Source organism: Bos taurus, chromosome X (genome assembly GCF_002263795.3).
Source record: "Bos taurus isolate L1 Dominette 01449 registration number 42190680 breed Hereford chromosome X, ARS-UCD2.0, whole genome shotgun sequence".
Classification (NCBI taxonomy): Eukaryota; Metazoa; Chordata; class Mammalia; order Artiodactyla; family Bovidae; genus Bos; species Bos taurus.
Genome location: NC_037357.1, coordinates 36,307,771 through 36,329,909, shown reverse-complemented (window position 1 = coordinate 36,329,909; position 22,139 = coordinate 36,307,771). Strand labels below are relative to the sequence as shown.

Here is a 22,139-nt window from a genome sequence, read left to right as displayed (position 1 = left end):
CGACTCGTTTCATACATGATATTATACATGTTTCAATGCCATTCTCCCAAATCTCCCCACCCTCTCCCTCTCCCACAGAGTCCATAAGACTGATCTATACATCAGTGTCTCTTTTGCTGTCTCATACACAGGGTTATTGTTACCATCTTTCTAAATTCCATATATATGCGTTAGTATACTGTATTGGTGTTTTTCTTTCTGGCTTACTTCACTCTGTATAATAGGTTCCAGTTTCATCCATCTCATTAGAACTGATTCAAATATATTCTTTTTAATGGCTGAGTAATACTCCATTGTGTATATGTACCACAGCTTTCTTATCCATTCATCTGCTGATGGACATCTAGGCTGCTTCCATGTCCTGGCTACTATAAACAGTCCTGCGATGAACATTGGGGTACACGTGTCTCTTTCCCTTCTGGTTTCCTCAGTGTGTATGCCCAGCAGTGGGATTGCTGGATCATAAGGCAGTTCTATTTCCAGTTTTTTAAGGAATCTCCAAGGTTCATAGCAATAGAGACATACCTCAAGAAACAAGAAAAAAGTCAAATAAAGAACCTAACTCTACATCTAAAGCAACTAGAAAAGGAAGAAATGAAGAACCCCTGGGTTAGTACAAGGAAAGAAATCTTTAAAATTAGGGCAGAAATAAATGCAAAAGAAACAAAAGAGACCACAGAAAAAATCAACAAAGCCAAAAGCTGGTTCTTTGAGAGGATAATAAAATTGACAAACCATTAGCCAGACTCATCAAGAAACAAAGGGAGAAAAATCAAATCAATAAAATTAGAAATGAAAATGGAGAGATCACAACAGACAACACAGAAATACAAAGGATCATAAGAGACTACTACCAGCAATTATATGCCAATAAAATGGACAACTTGGAAGAAATGGAAAAATTCTTAGAAAAGTACAAGTTTCCAAGACTGAACCGGGAAGAAATAGAAAATCTTAACAGACCCATCACAAGCATGGAAATTGAAACTGTAATCAGAAATCTTCCAGCAAACAAAAGCCCAGGTCCAGACGGCTTCACAGCTGAATTCTACCAGAAATTTAGAGAAGAGCTAACACCTATCCTACTCAAACTCTTCCAGAAAATTGCAGAGGAAGGTAAACTTCCAAACTCATTCTATGAGGCCACCATCACCCTAATATCAAAACCTGACAAAGATGCCACCAAAAAAGAAAACTACAGGTCAATATCACTGATAAACATAGATGCAAAGATCCTTAACAAAATTCTAGCAATCAGAATCCAACAACACATTAAAAAGATCATACACCATCACCAAATGGGCTTTATCCCAGGGACACAAGCATTCTTCAATATCCGCAAATCAATCAATGTAATACACCACATTAACAAATCGGAAAATGAAAGACATATGATTATCTCAATAGATGCAGAGAAAGCCTTTGACAAGATTCAACATCCATGTATGATAAAAACTCTCTATAAAGCAGGAATAGAAGGAACATACCTCAACATAATAAAAGCTATATATGACAAACCCAGAGCAAACATTATCCTCAATGGTGAAAAATTGAAAGCATTTCCCTTAAAGTCAGGAACAAGACAAGGGTGCCAACTCTCACCACTACTATTCAACATAGTTTTGGAAGTTTTGGCCACAGCAGTCAGAGAAGAAAAAGAAATAAAAGGAATCCAGATTGGAAAAGAAGTAAAACTCTCACTGTTTGCACATGACATGATCCTCTACATAGAAAACCCTAAAGACTCCACCAGAAAAGTACTAGAGGTGATCAATGAATATAGTAAAGTTGTAGGATATAAAATCAACACACAGAAATCCCTTGCATTCCTATACACTAATAATGAGAAAATAGAGAAATTAAGGAAACAATTCCATTCACCATTGCAACGAAAAGAATACAATACTTAGGAATATATCTACCTAAAGAAACTAAAGACCTATATATAGAAAACTATAAAACACTGGTGAAAGTAATCAAAGAAGACACTAATAGATGGAGAAATATACCGTGTTCATGGATCAGAAGAATCAATATAGTGAAAATGAGTATACTACCCAAAGCAATCTATAGATTCAATGCAATCCCTATCAAGCTACCAATGGTATTTTTCACAGAGCTAGAAAAAATAATTTCACAATTTGTATGGAAATACAAAAAACCTTGAATAGCCAAAGCAATCTTGAGAAAGAAGAATGCAACTGGAGAAATCAACCTGGCTGACTTCAGGCTCTACTACAAAGCCACAGTCATCAAGACAGTATGGTACTGGCACACAGACAGAAATATAGATCAATGGAACAAAATAGAAAGCCCAGAGATAAATCCATGCACCTATGGACAACTTATCTTTGATAAAGGAGGCAAAAATATACAATGGGAAAAAGACAATCTCTTCAATAAGTGGTGCAGGGAAAACTGGTCAACCACTTGTAAAAGAATGAAACTAGAACATTTTCTAACACCATACACAAAAATAAACTCAAAATGGATTAAAGATCTAAATGTACGACCAGAAACTATAAAACTCCTAGAGAAGAACATAGGCAAAACACTCTCTGACATACGTCACAGCAGGATCCTCTATGACCCACCTCCCAGAATATTGGAAGTAAAAGCAAAAATAAACAAACAGGACCTAATTAAAATTAAAAGCTTCTGCACAACAAAGGAAACTATAAGCAAGGTGAAAAGACAGCCTTCAGAATGGGAGAAAATAATAGCAAATGAAGCAACTGACAAAGAATTAATATGAAGAATATACAAGCAACACCTGCAGTTCAATTCCAGAAAAATGACCCAATCAAAAAATGGGCCAAAGTACTAAACAGACATTTCTCCAAAGAAGACATACAGATGGCTAACAAACACATGAAAAGATGCTCAACATCACTCATTATAAGAGAAATGCAAATCAAAACCACAATGAGGTACCATTTCACACCAGTCAGAATGGCTGCTGTCCAAAAGTCTACAAGCAAGAAATGCTGGAGAGGGTGTGGAGAAAAGGGAACCCTCTTACACTGCTGGTGGGAATGCAAACTAGTACAACCACTATGGAGAACAGTGTGGAAATTCCTTTAAAAACTGGAAATAGAACTGGCTTATGACCCAGCAATCTCACTGCTGAGCATACACACCGAGGAAACCAGAATTGAAAGAGACATGTGTAACCCAATGTTCATCACAGCACTGTTTACAATAGCCAGGACATGGAAGCAACCTAGATGTCCATCAGCAGACGAATGGTTAAGAAAGCTGTGGTACCTATACACAATGGAGTATTACTCAGCCATTAAAAAGAATATATTTGAATCAGTTCTAATGAGGTGGATGAAACTGGAGCCTATTATACAGAGTGAAGTAAACCAGAAAGAAAAATACCAATACAGTATACTAACACATATGTATGGAATTTAGAAAGATTGTAATGATAACCCTGTATGCGAGGCAGCAAAAGAGACACAGATGTATAGAACAGTCTTTTGGACTCTGTGGGAGAGGGAGAGGGTGGGATGATATGGGAGAATGGCACTGAAACATGTATAATATCATATATGAAACGAATCACCAGTTCAAGTTCGATTCATGATACATGATGCTTGGGGCTGATGCACTGGGATGACCCAGAGGAATGGTATGGGGAGGGAGGTGGGAGGGGGGTGGTGCAGGATGGGGAACACACGTAAACCTGTGGCAGATTCATGTTGATGTATGGCAAAACCAATTCAATATTGTAAAGTAATTCGCCTCCAATTAAAATAAATAAATTTATATTAAAAATTAAATATTAAATATATATATATCAGATCAGATCAGATCAGTCACTCAGTCGTGTCTGACTCTTTGCGACCCCATGAATCACAGCACGCCAGGCCTCCTTGTCCATCACCAACTCCCGGAGTTCACTCAGACTCACGTCCATCGAGTCAGTGATGCCATCCAGCCATCTCATCCTCTGTCGTCCCCTTCTCCTCTTGCCCCCAATCCCTCCCAGCATCAGAGTCTTTTCCAATGAGTCAACTCTTCGCATGAGGTGGCCAAACTACTGGAGTTTCAGCTTTAGCATCATTCCTTCCAAAGAAATCCCAGGGCTGATCTTCAGAATGGACTGGTTGGATCTCCTTGCAGTCCAAGGGACTCTCAAGAGTCTTCTCCAACACCACGGTTCAAAAGCATCAATTCTTCAGCGCTCAGCCTTCTTCACAGTCCAACTCTCACAACCATACATGACCACAGGAAAAACCATAGCCTTGACTAGATGAACTTTTGTTGGCAAAGTAATGTCTCTGGTTTTGAATATGCTATCTAGGTTGGTCATAACTTTCCTTCCAAGGAGTAAGCGTCTTTTAATTTCATGGCTGCAGTCACCATCTGTAGTGATTTTGGAGCCCAGAAAAAGAAAGTCTGACACTGTTTCCACTGTTTCCCCATCTATTTCCCATGAAGTGATGGGACCGGATGCCATGATCTTCGTTTTCTGAATGTTGAGCTTTAAGCCAACTTTTTCACTCTCCACTTTCACTTTTATCAAGAGGCTTTTGAGTTCCTCTTCACTTTCTGCCATAAGGGTGGTGTCATCTGCATATCTGAGGTTATTGATATTTCTTCCGACAATCTTGATTCCAGCTTGTGTTTCTTCCAGTCCAGCGTTTCTCATGATGTACTTATATATATATACATATATATATATATATATATATATATATATATATGCCAGATATGTCTCCCCTGTTCAGTTCCCTTCACTGGATTTATTCTCACTCATAGTATAAGCCAGAGGTCCTTATAATGACCAGAAAGGCCCCACATTCTCATCTATGAACCCCCTTTGCCTCTGTACATCCTCTGCTGTGCTCATTCTTGCTCACTACATACCGACGACAGTGGCCTCTTGGCTGCACCCTCAACATTCCAGGTTTTCTGAGGAATTAGTGCTTTTGCATAGTCTGTTCTCCCTGCCTTGACTACACTCTCAAATATACCTCCTGGCCACCTCCATCATCTCTGAGTCTGCCCAGGTCTTGTCTTCTCACCTGAAATCCTCCTGTGTCCACCCTCCCCACAGCCCTGTGGGCAGTCAATCCTCTTCACCTTTTTTATCCCACACTGCTTATCACCTTCTATAATACACTATAATTTACAAATGGCTTCGATCAAGCAGAAGAGATATATCCCATGGATTGGCCTGCCTTCCCCACGGAGGTCTCCCAGGAAGTGATGTCTGAGTGTGGTGCCAGAGTGGGGTCGGGTTCACGATCACAATTGTGGAGTTCCAGTGACCAGCAGCCTTGGAAAGCCCACCCTGTCCCTTAGACCCTCCAGCGCCCCATCTGCCATCAGTGAGGTGCCCATGCAGGAGGGGTCTGTGTCTCAGCTCTGGTCTCTTCCATCAGACCCCCTGCTCCAGCCTGCACAGTGCCACTCTGTCTCAGAAAATAAAACTAAATTTATAAAACAATGGCACAATTAAAATAAAGAAATAATAATTAATGCAATTTCAGATCAAAGAAAATAAATAAAATAAAGTAGAAAGTGGAAACTTAGGGAGGTGCCTGATGGAGTTAAGGGGCCAGAGCTCAATGAGCCTGGGGCTCAGAGACCGCCAGGTTAGGTTTCTTGGCCCTTTCATCTCAGGTTAGCTGTTCTCAGTAATCTGCCTGGTCCTTGACCAGTGAGGGTGAGGAAGTTCACGTGGCTTCTCCTCCTTTCTCTCAGCACCAGGATTCCCCTTGGCTGTAGGGTCTGTGCCTTTGGCCTGGTTTCCCAAACCCAAGCTCCGGCTATTCTGGTTGTCTCTGCCTTACATCATGGCCTAGAGACTCTGCTGACCCGGCACCCAGGGCAGCTGGGAGTACCAGCTGTGGGGAAAGAGCGGTGAGGACACAAGAGACCCCTGCTGTGGGGTGGCAGGCTGGGTGCTCTTGCCTTTTAATGTCAGTACCAAAGGTCACCTTATCTGTGGTATCTGGCAGGGCCGTTGATTTTACTGTCAACTATGGAAGCTAGTTTCTGACCCAGAAAAAAGACGTGGTTTGGCTGATCAGATGCAGTGCTTGTTCCAGCCACCTGCTGAACGGCTTGCAGTGAAGTAACATGGATGTGGGGCATTCCATGTGAGTCAGGTTAGGCCTGTTGTACTTGAAAACAGCAGGGAAGTCTGTTTTCAACACTCAGCCTTCAAAATGTGTTCCGAGTTTTTATCAGAGGTCACTCCTTAAAACAAATAAGAGGATGCTTAGGTCATGATTCTTCCTTATAATTTTTATTAATGCCAGAAATGAAATAGTAAAAACTCAGTGAATTTTTAAAAATCAGCATGACTGCAGATACAAACATGGTTTGAACAGGAGCCGAGCATGAAGTCTTGAGAGGGGAAAGCCAGGCCTGAAGGGTGCCTTCAGTCTCCTGTGGCACCTAAAGGCCATAATTCAGCTGCTGTTTACTTCATGAAGTGGCCTGGACAGTCAGTCCCCAGGGTTACACGATGCCCTTGGAGCTGGGCTGTGTGCTGGGCCTCAGGTTCCTCCTCCCCATGGAAAGCTTAACTCCCAACATCCTGGGCTTGCGGTCTTAGGGAGTTGCAGGCAAAAAAACCTTTAGTCCCCCTTTTGGCATGACACAACCCCTGACCTGGAAGTATTTCCTAATGAAATGAGACAGAAGGAAATGAAGCAAAAAGGAACTACAGAAAACAATGGAGGATTAATTGATGCCTTTTCCCCTTTATGTTGATGCCCAAATTTTCTAGAAAGGTGTACTATGCACAGTGCATAGACATGCCATGTGCACTTGAGTTGGAGTGGTGTCAGAGATTATCTCTTTAAAAAAAATCCCTCAGAGCCCATCAGAATCATAGCTCTTTATTACATGTGGATTATCTCTGCCAGAAAACAAGATCTGGCTAGCATTCACCGTTGTGATGTACAGTGCCTTTCTCAGGAGCATATGCTGCAGTCAGCTCAAAAACTACCTGTATTTTGGGTCCGTGAATCGTTATGTTTTTATGTAGCCATCCATTAGCAGTTTTATCAAAGCCAGACATAAAGGCATACACCCTGAAAATGAGGGTGAAGTGATATTTGAAAAACCCCAAATCACTTCCAAAAAAGTCACACCACTCAAGTGTCTATTGCTTAGTGCAGTAAACATGTCCCTGGAAACGTTTTGTAGAAAAATATTTCTTTTTTGGTCAATTGGATGACATTTCACTGCTGACATCATTTCAGCTGCATTTACTTTTCCAATCTATCTTCAATGTAGTGAGGTTCTTGACTCTTGGATGTACAATTTTTTCTACACTGGCCTTTGTCAGGCAGTGATCTAAACACAGGTGGCCCACACATGAGGAAGTCACCATCTATGGGAACTGGCTATCTGTACCCCTGGATTCTTGCCTGAGGCTCTGTGACTCTTTGCAAGTCACACACGAAGAAGGAAGCTCCTTAACAGGCTCTGGCCGAGGAGCAGGCCGTGCGGTCCAGGAGCCCTCTTGTGGCTCCATCCAGACTCACTAAGGACTCAACTTAGTTAAAGAACTTGGCAATTTCCCCCATCTTGTTCTGAGAAGAAAATGATGTCACGAGATCCTGTCATTTTGAACATCAAAATTACTTCTTTTATGGTCTGAAAAACCAAGATTTTCACACTTACCTTTGGAGCAGTTTGAAACCCTGTAGCAAAGCCTATAATTGCCCTGACTAATGCTGACTGTCATAGACATGCCTGCCTACTTCCTCTACCCCCATGTGTAAGACACAGTGGCAAGACAGGATACCAGTCTCTATTTATTACCCAGTTGTTCAGATTTGTCTTCCAGCTTCAGGTACTCAGAACGATCAGGAATGGCATTAAGTAAAACCCTGTGCTCAATTGAGCCTTTTTTCTGGACCTTTCCCTGGAACCCCAGTGTCTCATAAAGGAAGGGGTGACAAGGTGCCCTCGTTGCACAGTGGGAACATTTGCCCTCTCAGGACCTAGTCACCACTAAACTAGAAGGGGAAAGTTAGGCAAGACCCCTGATACTGGAGCTGGCCGGGTTTGGATTTTTCAGATCATAGCCACCACTTGAAACCTTGAGTCCAGAACGGGATGGCCAGGGATAGCCTTCCCCAGGGTGGCTCATGGGAAATGCACTGCCAAGGGGACCACGTGAACCAAGAACAGACTTCATACTGATTTTCAGGAGGTATCTCTGATGGTAACTGCTGATTATGTTCGAGTGCCCTGTTTGAACACCACATGAAGAAACCCTGGTTTGACATGCATACCTTTCAATTATAAAAAGCACCTGTTCAAAATCCTATGAAAAGGAGAGGGGACGGTGAGCCATCCCGTGTTTGCATGTGTTTCCCACTGGTCTCCAAAATTACCCTAACTGATTGAGGCAGTGAGAGACAGCAGAAGAGGCCTGACTGACTCTCTCAGCATGACTCATCTCGGGCACAGCGTTCCCTCCTCCAGCTCTTAGCATCTTTTCCCTCAAAGCTGGTGCAATGATCTCTGCCAAGCCTAACTTCTGAGATCTTTTAGGGGAAGAGATGAGATGATGAATGTGAAAGAACACTGGGAAAAGGCCAACAGCAATGGGACACCCAGCCATGGGTGGCTGCTTAAGCACAATGTTCTTAGAGCCACCAGTGTCATGTGATCTGCTCATCGTGGAGCCCAGGACTCGATGGCCTTGTCACTTGTGTTGTCTTTCTTTGGGGGATAGAAATACTTCTCTGCTGGATTCTTTGGAGTAAGGAGTACAGATTCTATCACCATTCCTAGGCTTGGTCTCTTGCACTGTGTCTTCCAGTGGGGGCAAGAAGGTGTCCATCCAGGTGCATGTCTCCTAGGATAATTTATGATTCCAATGGAAGCACAGGAGAGAGACCAAAAGTTCAAGCATTGGAGGCAAATGATGTCATCTTGTGGGCAGTGATACCAGCTCTAATGTGCACTTCAAATGCTCCACTGGAGATGTTTAATCCAACTTCCGTTTTGATTGTTCCCACCCTGTCCAAATGGAGTTTTCTACATCCCAGTCCATGGCTGTGGAATCCTCTCTCTCTGCTGCTCATGACTGTGGAGCCAACATGACACTGGTCTGAGGCTCAGCAGAGGCACGTGTGGCTGTGACCAGAAATGCTGTGATCGGTGGGGGTCGGGGCAGGGGCTGGCCCCCTGAGGGCCCCTCTGGGAGGAGACCACTTCCTGCTCCTCCTTGGTCAGTATGTACAAATGTCCTCTCTCCCAAAGGGTCTCATCAAGACTCTCTGTGTCTTGACCTGTATTGAGCATCAGTGGGCTTCTACTGGAAAAACTCAAAGTGAGCCCGGCCTCCCACCTGCAGCCTGACCCTGTCACACTTTGGACTGCCTCTCATCCGTCCACTCCTGCTTTGTGCTCTGAAGAGCTTGTGTCTTCTGCTCATCCACTTGGACATAGTCCACTCTTTGCTCCTCTGAAAGGAGAATTTTCTGAAGGGGGAGAACAAAAAGGTTTTCGTTACACTTAATCAAAAAAATTCAGCACGACCCTGGTGGATTACAGGTTCACGTGTTTGCTGCCCCTTCCTCCTGGGCCGTCACCTGCAGAAGTGTTACACTCTGTGTGTGTGTATGTGTGAATCTCTCCTCAACTCTACTCCCTTCAACTTGGCTCTTGCCATCTAACTCGCCTTGACCAGTATACTGTGAGCAGAGGTGACACCCTGCAATCCTGCTTTCTCTCTTTTTCCTTTGGCAGGACAGTGACCCCTGAATTGACAATGACCTGAGACACTAAGGCCCTGGCTGTAATGGACTGTCCTGTAGGCAACAACCGAGAAGTCTTCATGGTCGAAAGCCACAGAGGTCTGGGGACTCTCTTCACAGTTTGAATTTACCGATCTCATCCTGCTCACCAGCTTTTCTGAAGTGTCATTGTAGGTTTGGGGAATGAAATGAAAGGTAAAGAAGAAACGTAAAGCAAAAGGGAAGGGAAGTCTCCCAAACATCTTTCTCCACAAACAGAAAATGAAATCATATTGTATACCATGTTCAGTAAGTTGATTTTCTCATCAAATAACACATTGTTAGCACAGTTTAGACTATGACCATCCTTTGCTCAAAAATATTTAGCTCTTGTCCACTGTTTGCCAGTCATTCCTGCCATGTGCACTGACTGACAACAGTCAATGGCTAGGGTCTGTTACATGTATTAATTCATTTAATCCTCACAACAGGCTTCAACATAGCTGCTATTTCTGATCCCCACTTTACAGACGAGAATACTGCACAAAGGAGTCAAAACTGCCTAGCCTGCCACTTGAGGCCGTTTATGGAGGGGTTCCAATTGCAACTGAGAGTTTCTGTCCTCAGTGCCTAAAGTTGAGCCAAACAAGGCTATCCCTTCGTCCTTCAGCAGACCCTTCCTGTGCCTAGTCTACCATTTACCCCACCCTCATCTCTACCAGACATTTCCCAACAAACTCTATGGTCCAAGTTTTGAAGAGCATGAACACTACATACATTTATACATAGACATTCAAGAACACACCCCAGAGGGAAATACATCAGGATTTCTGGGAGACAGAATTAGAGCTGATTTTAAGATTCTTCACAGTACATCTGTATGTTTAAGACTGCAGAGAGAACACGCATGGTGGAATCATCAAAACAAAACCAAACAGAAATGAAATCTCCTGGGAATTGTGATACAGAGTGCTTCCTACCTGCTGTACAGGGGCTGGTGATGCTGAGTTGAAGTCCAGGGCTAAATAATCCAGGCTGAATTTCTTCGTCCATGTCACAGCTCCACTGCTCAAGGAGTTGGTTGCTCTGCGCTCCTCCTAGAAACCAATGTCCCAGGATTCGGGTTAACAGTTTCTGGCTGGGCTGCCCAAGGGAAGGCGGCTGAGCATGTCTCTACTTGAGCAGCTGCCCACAGAAAGTGGATGAGCCCTGTGCAGTTCGGCCTGCACATCACAAGGAGATCTTTCAAATACGATATGGCCAATTTGGCCTTCACATGAAGCCCTGCCTTTATTCACCATGGAAACGGTTGGCCAAAATCTCCCCCAAGAAGAACTTATTTGATGTATCTGACAGGCTCATGATACCTGAGAGATTAAATCCTAAAAAGATCAGTCATACTTATGAAAGCTCTAGTAAAGGCATCCCAAGTGCTTTTGAAGATACTTTACACAATACAGTGATAACATGTGTGCAACACACACCTATGGCCCTACCAGCCAGCTTCAAAGGTAGAATATACCACTGTAACAAGACACATGACACACATGGAGGAGGACCTGCCCCCTTCTACTGCAGCCTTCTTGTCCACAAGGGGATGAGCACAATCTTGAATTTAGTGTTTATCACTTCTTTTCTTTTTAAATATGATTTTATGAGCGTGTGAGTGTCCTTAAGTGACATACTGTTTTGTTTTGCATGTTTTGAACTGTCATCAACAGAACCATATTGAGTGCATTTTTGGTGAGTTCTATTTTCACTCCATTTATATATACTTCACATCCATCCATGTCAATGCACTAGCCCTATTTCATTTGTTTTCATTACCATAGATGATTCCATTGCATGATTTATTTAACTGTGCCACCAACAACGGTCGTTTGAGTTGCTTCCAGTTTGGAGGCTCTTCCTAGCATGTACCCAGGGATGTGGGCACCTTCAACTTGACTATTACCCACCTGATCTAGGGGAAAACATATCTTCTTGTGGTTTGATTTTCCATGCCCCTCATAATGTAATCAACTGACCATCTTTTCATCTACTTAAAACTCATTTATTTTTCTCTTCTATGAATTATCTGTTTAGATTTGGTTTGGTTTTGCTAATCTTTATACTTTATATTTCTGACTTTTCTCAGTACTTCCTCACATACCTAAGAGAGTGAATTATCACTCTCTTATTGTTGGTAATGTGTGTTGCTAATAGTCCATCACAGTTTATAGCTGGCTTTTCTTTCTTTTTATGGCATTTTTAAATGAAGAATTGTTCTTACTTTTAATGTAATATATCAATATTTTTCTGAGTAGCTTGCTCTTGTATTTTATTTAAAGAATTTTTCCCATGCCGAGGTCATAGTTTGTTTTCCCACACTTTCTCCTAAGTTACTAAGTTTTTTCCTGGGCTCCCCTGGTGGCTCCTTTACATTTAAGAAATAACCTATCCTGAGCTAATTGTAACATATACTAGTGAAATAAAGTAAAGTAAAATCACTCAGTCATGTCCGACTCTTTGCGACCCCATAGACTGTAGCCCACCAGGCTCCTCTGCCCATGGGATTTTCCAGGCAAGAGTACTGGAATGGGGTGCCATTTCCTTCTCCAGAGGATCTTCCCGACCCAGGGCTTGAACCAGGGTCTAGTGAAATAAGGATACAATTAATTCTCTTCTTTTTTGTGTGTACCCCATCTGGGAACCAGCCTTTCTCAGTAGTGCAGCCTCTATTCATATACCACTTCCATCTGGATGCTTATCTGTATCCTTTATTGTCTCTTTTTATAATAAACTAGTAAATGTCCATGCTTCCCTGAGTTCTGTGAGCTGCCCTAGCAAAGTAGTTAAACCGATAGAGGGGGATGTGGGAACCTCCAATTTGTATCCTGCTGGAGAAGGCAATAGCACCCCACTCCAGTACTCTTGCCTGGAAAATCCCATGGACAGAGGAGCCTGGTGGGCTGCAGTCCATGGGGTCGCTAAGAGTCGGACACGACTGAGCGACTTCACTTTCACTTTTCACTTTCATGCATTGGAGAAGGAAATGGCAACCCACTCCAGTGTTCTTGCCTGGAGAATCCCAGGAATGGAGGAGCCTGGTGGGCTGCCATCTATGGGGTCACATAGAGTCGGACACGACTGAAGCGACTTAGCAGCAGCAGCAGCAGCAGCAGCAGCAGCAGGCAGAAGCACAGATAAAAACCTGGGCTTGTGACTGGCATCTGAAGTTGAAGGGGGTGGGCAGTCTTGTTAAGACTGAACCCATAACCTGTGAAATCTTATGCTGCCTCTGGGTAGAAAGTGTTAGAATTGAGTTGAATTCTCAGACACCCTGCTGGTGTCTGAGAAATGCTTGGTGTTAGTGTGAACCCACTCCAATCAACACCCACATGTTGGAATTGGCTCCAGAAACCCAAACGAGTGGTCTTTGTGGCTGGTTTCTTTCATTCAGCATATTGTTTTCAAGGTTCATCCTTGTCATTTCATGGATCTGATTTTATTGTATGGCTGCTTATGTAACATTGCACATTGTATCATGCTACATTTTACTTACCCATTCATCATTTGGTGAATATTTGGCTTGCTTTCATTTCTTGGCTGTTATGAAAAATGCTGCTATGAACGTTCATGTACAAGATGTGGTTGGACTTACTCTTGATTAGGATTTTTTAACCTGCATGAATGAGTGAGGTTGGTATATAATGTTCTATTCACGTCAGTGCTATTTGTTTTGGTATCAAGTTGTTTTAATTTTATAAATATACTTCTACTTATTTTAGACACTTTAATTTAGACAGGATAATATGTCTTCTTTTTGCCATTCCTGAAGCAGTTTATATAAGACTGCAATGATCACTTCCTTTTGATAGAAAGTGTCTGTAAAGTTTTGAGGGCCTTGTGACCTTTTGTAGTAAAAATCTCCCTACATATTCAGTTTCTCTAATGGTTGTATAACCATTTGTGTTTTCTATTTCTACTTGAGTCAGTTTGTAATAATATTTTTCTGAGACTTTGCCTATTTTCACTAAAGTTTTCATATTCACTACTTTTACGTTGTTCATAATATTCTCACATCTTTATCTCTGATGTATTTGCAGCTATTGCATCCTTTGCATTCTTAATATGTTCATATCCATTGCTTTTTCTTGATTGATTATGTTCAAGTTTAATCTTTCAAAAGAACAAATCAGGTCTGTGCTGATTCTTTCTAATTTTGTTCATTTTGTTAATTTCTGTTCTTTTATTCATTTTCCTTTAATGGGGTTTATTTATTTATTATTGTGAAAATTTTCTAATAATTAGTCAAACTGAAGAAAATATGCTATGAACACCAATATACCTGCCATCAACATCTACCACTAACATTTGATGCAATAAACTGCCTGTGAGATTTTGGACTGATGATTGTGAGAACTGCCATTATGCCTTTCCATATTGATTCTCTGTTTTTTCCCTATCATCTCCTTCTGCAACTCTGGCTGTTTTGGTCTCTTTAACCTGACGTATTAGTGAATTCACAACTATATTCCAGTTCACTAAACTACTCTTTGGGTTCAGCCTGTTTACCTTCACCCACTGAACTTCTAATTTCATCCTTATTTTTATGTCTAGCAATTTTAAATGGTCTTTTTTAATCCAACTGGTCATTTTAAAATAGTATCTTGTAACTCAGTCCAACTTGCAACCCTTCATCTTATTTTTTAAGTATATAAAACTTATTTTATACTTAGGATCTAATATTTTCAATAATGACTTACTTCTAGACTTGATTTTATTGTTTGTAGTTCCTACTGATTCTCGGGGTTTGCAATTTCTCAGTATTTTTAGTTTAAGAGATACCCTTTCTTTTCTTGGCAGTTGAGTTTGGGATTTAAAGAATACATTTAGCAAGACTTCCCTGGTGGTCCAGTGGCTAAGACTCTGTGCTCCCAATGCAGGAGAGGCCTGGGTTCAATCTGTGGTCAAGGAACGAGATCCCACATGTTGCATCTAGGAGTTTACATGTAGCAACTAAAGATCATGTATGTTGCAACTAAGACCCAGTGCAGCCAAATAAATAGAAATAAATATTTTAAAATATATTCTCCACTATTTTAAGATTATCTTATATGGTGGTGATGTGTACCTTGGTATTTTCATGGTACCTTGCCTACTAAAGTGCTTCATCAAATTTTTAAAAAGTAGAACAAATGTAGTTCCACTTCTAGCAATGTTAGATTAAATAATTTTGACTACCTTCCTGAAGAAAACAGCATTTCTTTGTCTTTTTTTTCCCATTTTTGGTAGACTTTGACTAATTTTTTTAAAATTTTTATAGGAATAGAAAGGACCATAAAATAGCCAAAGAAGTCTTGAGGAGGATAAACAAAGCAGGAGGACTTCCTTTCCTAGATATTGAGACCTGTCAAGCTACCATAACGAGCAAAGTGTGGTACTGCCCAATGATAGACATGTAGACCAACAAAACAGAATCAGGAGTCCATTAAAAAAAACATACACATATGGATAATTGACTTATGGCAAAGAAGGCACTGCAGAATGGTTTAAAATGATAGTAACTTTAAATAATCAAACTTATTAAATTAGAGAAACATGGGGGAGAAATAAAACTTGACTTTTACCTCAAATCACACACAAAAGTTAATTCCAGGTAAATGTGACCTAAATGTGAAAGGTAAAACTATAAAACTTCTAGCAAATAACCAAAATTCATCCAAGATTACATAACTCATGTCAATGGTCCTCCAAGTATTACAGAAATTGAATTCACCCAGATGGTTTCACTGGTGAATTATATGAAAAAAGTTAAAGAATAAATAACACTAATTCTATTCAGTCTGTTCCAGAAAGTAGAACACTTCCAGAGGAGCCCAGCATTACTTTGATTACAAAATTACACAGATCAACATCTAACATCAACATAGACACAAAATTCTCAACAAAATGTTAGTGAATCAAATCCAGCAATACATAAAAATAACAATATACCATGACCGAATGAGGTTTCTTTAGTGAATAAGAGGATGGTTCAATAAAGCTAAATCAGTCTAATCTACACTATAACAGTCTGAAGAAGAAAACTAAGTAATCAGATCAATGAATGTGGAAAAGCATAAAATTCAACATCCATTCATGGTTTTTAAAAAAAAAAAAAAACTATCAGCAAACTAGGAATTTTTGTTGTTGTTGTTTAGTTGCTAAGTCGTGTCCAACTCTTTGTGACCCCATAGGCTACAGCCTGCCAGGCTTCTCTGTCCATGGTATTTCCCAGGCAAGAATACTGGAGTGGGTTGCCATTTCCTTCTCCAGGAGATCTTCCAGATGCAGGGATACAACCCACATTTCCTGCATTCCAGGCAGATTCTTTGCCATCAGAGCCACTAGGGAAGCCCTTAAAACTAGAAATAGAAGAGAGCTTACTTAATGTGATAAAGAATGTCTGTAAAACACCTTTAAGCTAATATCAGACTTAATAGTGAAAGACTGAATGCTTTCCCCCTAAGATGGAAACAGAGAGATTCATCTCACCACATCTGTTCAACATTGCACTGAAGTGTTAGCCTGGCAGTAAGGCAAGCAAAAGAATATAAGAACACACAGATTGGAAAGAAAGAAATAAAGCACTGTATTCACAGATGAAATGATCATGTACATTGAAAGCCCCAGGGAATCTTAAGAAAATTCAAAATGCCTATAATTAATAAGTGAATTTAGCAATGTTGCAGGATACAACAATAACACACACAAAAAAATCAATCATATTTCTATATACAACCAATGGAAGTTGAAATTATGAAAATGCCATCTAGGACTTTCCTGGTAGTACAGTGGATAAGAATCCACCTGCCAATGCAGGAGACACAGGTTCAATCCCTGGTCTGGGAAGATTCCACATGTCACAGGGCAACTAAAGCCCATGTGCCAAAACTACTGAAAACCAGTGCTCTAGAGACCATAAGCCACAACTACTGAGCCCACGTACTGCAACTACTGAAGCCCATGCACCTAGAGCCTGTGCTCCACAACAAGAGAAGCCACTGGAACAAGCAGCCCACACACTGCAACTAGAGAAAGCCCGCGTGCAGCAACAAAGACCCAGCACAGCCAAAATATAAATTAATTAATTAATTTAAAAACACAAAAAAGCCATTTACAATAGCTCCAAAAATAAAACACTTAGGTAAAGGTATAATAAAATACACATAAGATCTATATGTTACAAAATTTTGAGAAAAAAAAATAACACATCTGAATAAACAGAGAGATGTATTACATTCAAACTGAAAGATTCAGCATAATAAAGATGTTGATTCGCCTCAAATTTATTCATAGATTTAGCACAATTTCAATCAAAAATCTCATCTGGATATTTTTGTAGGTAAAGAAAAGCTCATTCAAAATTTTATATATGGATAGACAAAGGAAGTTAAATAACAAAATTTAAAAAAACAAAAAAGAGGTTGGAGGAAATATACTTCCCATTAGCAAAGTGAATTCAACAATACATTACAAAGACCATACATCATGATCAAGTGGGATTTATCCCAGGAATGCAAGGATGGTTCAATATCTGATATACCACATTAACTAGCTGAGGAATAAAAACTATATGATCATCTTAATAGATGAAGAAAAAGCATTTGACAAAATTCAACACCAATTTATGATACAAACTCTTATCAAAGTGAGTAAAGAATGAATATATCTTAACATAATAGAAGCCATGTATAACAAGCCTGTAGCTAACATCATACTCAACACTGAAAATCTGAAAACTTTTCTACTAAGATCAGGAACAAGACAAGGATGTCTACTCTTGTCACTTTTACTCAATGTAGTATTGGAATTCCTAGTCCCAGCAATCAGATAAAAATATATATAAACAAATGACCCAGAGGGATGGTACGGGGAGGGAGGTGGGAGGGTGGTTCAGGATGGAGAATACGTGTACACCCATGGCGGATTCATGTTGATGTATGGCAAAACCAATACAATATTGTGAAGTAATTAGCCTCCAATTAAAATAAATAAATTTAAATTAAAAAAAAAAAGAAATTAAAACTGGAAAGGAAAGAGTAAAACTGTCACTGTTTGCAGATGACATATTACTATATATACAAAATCTTAAACATACTACCAAAAAACCATTAGAACTCATCAATGAATTTAGTCAAGCTGTAAGATACAAAATTAACATGCAGATCTGTTGCAGTTTCATACACTAACAAGAAACTGTCTTAAAAGAAATTAAGAAAGCAATGCCATTTACAATTTCATCAAAAATAATAAGATATCTGGAAAATCCCATGGACGGAGGAGCCTGGTAGGCTGCGGTACATGGGGTCACTAGGAGTCGGGCATGACTGAACGACTTCAGTTTCACTTTTCACTTTCACGCATTGGAGAAAGAAATGGCAACCCACTCCAGTGTTCTTGCCTGGAGAATCCCAGGGACAAGGGAGCCTGGTGGGCTGCCGTCTATGGGGTCACACAGAGTTGGACACGACTGAAGCGACTTAGCAGCAGCAGCAGCAGGAATAAAACTAATTAAAGAGATTTAAAAAACTGTACTCAGAAAACTATAAGACCCTGATGAAAGAAATTGAAGATGAGACAAACATATGGAAAGATATCCTGTGCTCATGGATTGGAAGAATTAATATTGTAAAAATGTCCACACTCCTCAAGGCATTCTATATATTCAATGCAATTCCTATCAAAATACCAACAGCATTTTTCACAGAACTGGAACAAAAAACTAAAATTTGTATGGAACCATAAAGGACCCAGAATACACAAAAACATCTTACGAAAGAGAAACAAGAACAAAGCTGGAAGAATCACACTCTCTGATTTCAAACTATAATACAGTTATAATAATCAAAGTAGCATGGTATTGGCACAAAAACAGACACATAGATCAATGAAACAGAATAAAGAGAAATAAACCCATACTTATATGGTCGATTAATCTATGTAAAAGGAGGCAAGAATATACTACAGGGGGAAAAACAGCTTCTTCAATAAATGATGTTGTGAAAACAGGACAGTTCCATTCAGTTCAGTCGCTATGCCATGTTCGACTCTTTGCGACCCCATGGACTGAAGCATGCCAGGCTTCCCTGTCCATCACCAACTCCCAGAGCTTGCTCAAACACATGTCCATTGAGTCAGTGATGCCATCCAACCATCTGGGTAGCTACATGCAAAAGAATCAAACTGGAATACTTTCTCACACCATATATAAAAATGAAACCAAAATGGATGAAAGACAAATGTAAGATCTGAAACCATAAAACTCCCAGAAGAAAACACAGACTAACTCTTTGATATGGGTCTTAAAAATATTTTTTGGTTATGTTTCCTCAGGCAAGGGAAACAAACAAATACACACACACAAAAAGGAACCACAGCAAACTAAAGAGCTTTTGCATAGCAAAGGAAACTATGAATAAAACAAAAAGGCAGGCCACTGAATGGGAGAAGATATTTTCAAGTGATACATCTAATAAGAGGTTCATATCCAAAATATACAAATAACACATACAACTCAGCAACAACAACAAAAAATAAGCTGATTTAAAAATAGAAGACATGAAGAGACATTTTTCCAAAGACATACAGGTTTCTAACAGACAGATGAATTGATGCTCAACCTCACTAATCATCAAGGAAATGCAAATCAAAACCACAATAAAACATCACCTCATATATGTTAGAATGAAAGTGAAAGTCTTGACTCTTTGCAACCCCATGGAGTTCTCTAGGCCAGAATACTGGAGTGGGCAGCCTTTCCCTTCTCCAGTGGATCTTCCCAACCCAGGGACTGAACCCAGGTCTCCTGCATTGCAGGCGGATTCTTTACCAGCTGAGCCACCAGGGAAGCCCCAAAATACTGGAGTGGGTAGCCTATCCCTTCTCCAGTGGATCTTCCTGACCCAGGAATCGAACCAGAGTCTTCTGCATTGCAGGTGGATTCTTTACCAACTGAGCTATCAGGGAAGCCCTGATAGAATGGCTATGTCAGAATGTCAGAATGACTAACATGATAGAATGGCTATCATCAAAAAGAACACAAATAACAAACGTTGGTGAGGGTGTGGACACAAGACAACCCTTGTACACTGTTCGTGGGAATGTAAATTGGTACATCCACTGTGGAAAACAATATGGAGGTTCCTCAAAAATTAAAAATATGATTCACCAATTTCACTTCTGAGTATTTGCCCCCAATACAAAAACACTAATTCAAAAAGATATATACAGTCCCATGATCATTGAAGCACTATTTACAATAGCCCAGATATGGAAGCAACTTCAGTGTTCATCAATAGATGAATGGATAAAGATGTTATATATATATGAAGGAAATGGCAACCCACTCCAGTACTCTTGCCTGGACAATTCCATGGTAGGCTACAGTCCATGGGGTCACAAAGAGTCGGACATGACTGAGCGACTTCACTTCACAGCTGATAAAAAGCATGGGTTGTCTTAGTGGGGTAGATTTGCTCCTGGATGGATGGATGGATGGATAGATATATATATATACATGCACAATGGAATATGACCCAGCAAAATGAAGAAATGTTGCCATTATGACACCATGGGTGGATCTAGAGGGTGTTATGCTAAGTGAAATAAGTCAGACAGAGAAAGACAAATACCATATGATCTTACTTAGATGTGAAATCAAAAAATAAATGCAAATAGACCCAGAGGACAAATGGGTGGTTGCCAGAAGGGAGGCAGATGAGGGGTAGGTGGAATAAGTGAAGGAGATTTAAAGGCATACACCTCCATTATATAGTAAGTAATTCATGGGAATGTAATCCACAGCACAAGGAACAGGATCAACAATACTGTAGTAACTTGTAGAGGTCCATATGGTTACTAGACTTATCATGGGGGTCACTTCATTCATGTATGCAAATATCAGTCATTATGTAGTACATCCGAGACTAATATAATGCTGTGCATCAACTATATTTCATTAAAAGATAAAGTCACTAAAGAAGAATACAGGACTTTTATATAACAAAACTTCTTTTTCAGACTTTAGCCTAAATTTTTAGTCAGGTAAGGACTTGTCCTTAAAGGGAATAAATTATGCATATGATTATATACAAAATCAAAATTGAATTATATTAGTTCAGTCTACCAAATGGGTTGTTTTGTGGAACAAGTGAAATATTGTAAAAAATGACATTTGAAAATATTGTATTACTGCAGTTAAAACACACAGGTGAAAGAGATGGGATAAGTCTTTAAACACATTTCTGTGATGAGTTCCTCAGAGCTACCTTCCTTCAGCCAGCTTTCTGGGCTCTTAAGCTACTGAGTCATATCGCTTAATAATGTACAGAGACAGTCATCAACCAATGATTATAAATAGGCAAGAAACCAATCCTGAACGATGTTGTTAATGAGACACTGGGCTTTCTCACAACCTGAAAGATCAGAAATAACTGCTAGCATCTGGAATGACTCGGCATTTGCTTCTGTGAGGTTATAGATTCACTTCCTTTTTCTGTTCTCTGGAGACAAAGCACAGCTGGTCAGTATCTTTTATAAGAGTGTTTTCTTCTAGAAGTTTCCCAAGGGCCATTACTAAGTGTGAAAAATATTGGGAATACCACAGCAGACTGGATATGAGTCATTTTCCACCTGCATATGATTAAGGGGACTCACAGCACAGTCCATTAAATGGAGGCAAAATGCAGCACTTAATTGCTGCTTCACTGGACATGACTGTTTTGAGAACTTTAAATGCCTGTTACTGTCATGCATATGAAGGCAGAGCTGTTTCTGCTCAAAAGCATATAGTCACAGTGCCTTGAACATTGTCTAAATTTCACAGTTCAAAAAGAAATTCTCTCAATAGTTCCCTAGATTTTAAATTCACAGAGTGGTGAGAGTTCTGGCTAAAGGGCCTGATACTTGCCAGAGGTACTAAAAGGCCCTCTTTGTCCTCAGTAACCCACTGGCAATAGAATCCAAAGAAATAGAATGGAAGGGAAACAGAGGGCAAGAAGGAGATACCAGGACTCTAGAACCATAGATGGTTAATCAGAGGATAGACATGCCGGGTCTTTGTGAACTCAGGTTTACAGAAAGGCTCCACAAGAAATCTCCAGAAACTAATACCCACCCATGAGCTAGGACACAAGGCCACCCTCCCAACAGGACTCTAAGTGATGCATCTTTGGTAAAGGTGCAGAGGAAGTCAGAGCAGGGCTACCGGGGGGTTTGGTGGAAGGGAGCATCCAGTGTCAGAGTTTTCCCACCTAAATGGTACAAGGAGCTGAATGCTGCAGGAAAGAAAACCAACTTCATGTCAGTTTGTTCCCAGTATGGAAAACACGGTAACCTGGCATTACAATTAAGTAATAGTTTTAAGATTTCATGGCACTTTCTGAGCAATAT

General features: G+C 40.3%; 1 protein-coding gene across 3 annotated transcripts in view; it reads right to left on the bottom strand.

Moving 5' to 3' along the window:
• Positions 1-3,282: 3,282 nt before the first annotated feature.
• GAB3 (GRB2 associated binding protein 3) overlaps positions 3,283-22,139 on the bottom strand; it is an 89,114-nt gene continuing 70,257 nt past the window's right edge. For 2 of the 3 annotated variants that reach the window (XM_005227646.5, XM_024987902.2), the window contains 2 exons: positions 10,703-10,819; positions 3,283-9,467 (listed from right to left, as the gene is read on the bottom strand). In XM_005227646.5, the coding sequence (XP_005227703.1) occupies positions 9,351-9,467; positions 10,703-10,819 (234 nt within the window). In that variant the 3' untranslated portion in view covers positions 3,283-9,350. The remainder of the gene's footprint in view (positions 9,468-10,702; positions 10,820-22,139) is intronic. The other variant, NM_001192307.1, reaches the window with a different exon arrangement.